The 1,663-nt window shown below is 40.7% G+C and overlaps 1 protein-coding gene across 1 annotated transcript in view; it reads left to right on the top strand.

The window, feature by feature from the left end:
* ARNTL2 (aryl hydrocarbon receptor nuclear translocator-like 2) overlaps positions 1-1,663 on the top strand; it is a 50,823-nt gene that overhangs the window by 46,478 nt on the left and 2,682 nt on the right. Inside the window, exon 15 of the mRNA XM_012002418.1 lies at positions 1,620-1,662. Within this exon, the coding sequence (XP_011857808.1) occupies positions 1,620-1,662 (43 nt within the window). The remainder of the gene's footprint in view (positions 1-1,619; position 1,663) is intronic.

Below are 1,663 nucleotides of genomic sequence, written 5' to 3'. Positions count from 1 at the left end.
TATTTGAAATGCATTATTGTATATACAAAAATTACTAAACCTAGTGCTATCTGGAAGACTAAAATACAATATAATTCTAATTTAGCACAGACAACAAAAAGCTCTAAAGCAGATATGTAAATCAAGCAGTGTCAGACTACAGGAGAAAAGAGAAATTTTATCTGACCAGGGACAAACAGAAACTTAAAAATACAAATATCAGAGCCAGGCATGGTGGCTGTGCCTATAATTCCAGCTACTCAGGAGGCTGAGGCAGGAAGATCACTTGAGGCCAGGAGTTCAAGACCAGCCTGGGCAATATAGTGAGACCTCCTTTCTAAAAAAGATTTTTAAAAATACAAGCCAGTAATGGTGGCCCATGCCTGTAATCCCAGCTACTGCAGGAGGCTGAGGCAGGAGAATCACTTGAGTCTGGAAGTTTGAGGCTGAAGTGAGCTATGATCACACCACTGCACTAGCCTGACTGGCAGACTGCAACTGTCTAAAAGCAAAAACGAAAATATAAATGTCATGTCTTTTTACACAAATATCATGTCTTCTGCTTTATTATTTATTCATTTACTCATACAGTTAGCACATGTTTATTGGGTATCCATTTTGTGCGAGGTAGTATGCGAGAAACAGATTTATGTGGTAGTAAAAATGTCTAAGTAGTGTACATTATGTAGGCATTCTATAGATAAAGTATGTCAACTTAATAAGACAATGTAGGCAAATGATTTCCTATTTTATGAGCTACATGGATTATTAGATTGTTTGGCCTGTAACTATATAACAGCATAAGAACTTTTCAGTAACAGCATTTGGTTTAGTGTTTCCCACTCCAAAGCAGTATTTCCCATAGTAGTTTTATATGAGGTATAGTTTTGCCATCATTTTGTAAACACAGAAATAAACTTTGACCTGAAGCATTTGTGGTCATGAACTTTTTCTTCTTCATCCAAAACTATTCCTTACGTATGCACCTTCAGTTATGGCTCTTAAGAATGCAGGCTTTGGAGTCAGGTAGACTTGAGTTAGAATCATGGCTTCAGCACCTTGGGCAAGATGCCCTCTGTAGGCCTCAGATTGATGATGTGTAATATAGCTGCCTCACAGTATCTGAGAAGTGAGAGGAGACGATGCAGGTGGAGAGCTTGGCATATGGTACTCGGGAAAAGCAAGCTTCCATACTGATGGTGGTAGTTGTGGCACTGGCGGCTGGCCCACGTCTGATAACTGCTAAAAAGTATTTATCTTGGCCTGGCACAGTGACTCACACCTGTAATCCCAGCACTTTGGGAGGCCAAGGTAGGCGGATCACGAGGTCAGGAGATCCTGGCTAACATGGTGAAACCCCGTCTCTACTAAAAATACAAAAAATTAGTCAAATTGGCCAGGCGTGGTGACACATGCCTGTAATCCCAGCTAGTCAGGAGGCTGAGGCAGGAGAATCGCTTGAACCCGGGAGGTGGACGTTGCAATGAGCCGAGATCATGCCACGGCACTCCAGCCTGGGTGACACAGCGAGTCTCCATCTCAAAAAAAATAAAAAGTAAAAATAAATAAATAAATAAATAGAGTATTTATCCTTATTCTAGTAGGAACCTCACTGTTTATTACTCTGGCTGTCTTTTCAGATGTCGAATAAGGAGTTGTTTCCACCAAGTCCTTCTGAAATGGG

This window comes from Mandrillus leucophaeus, unplaced genomic scaffold (assembly GCF_000951045.1).
Source record: "Mandrillus leucophaeus isolate KB7577 unplaced genomic scaffold, Mleu.le_1.0 Scaffold686, whole genome shotgun sequence".
Lineage (NCBI taxonomy): Eukaryota > Metazoa > Chordata > Mammalia > Primates > Cercopithecidae > Mandrillus > Mandrillus leucophaeus.
Note: the sequence above shows the minus strand (reverse complement) of the source record. Positions and strands in the feature narration are given on the sequence as shown.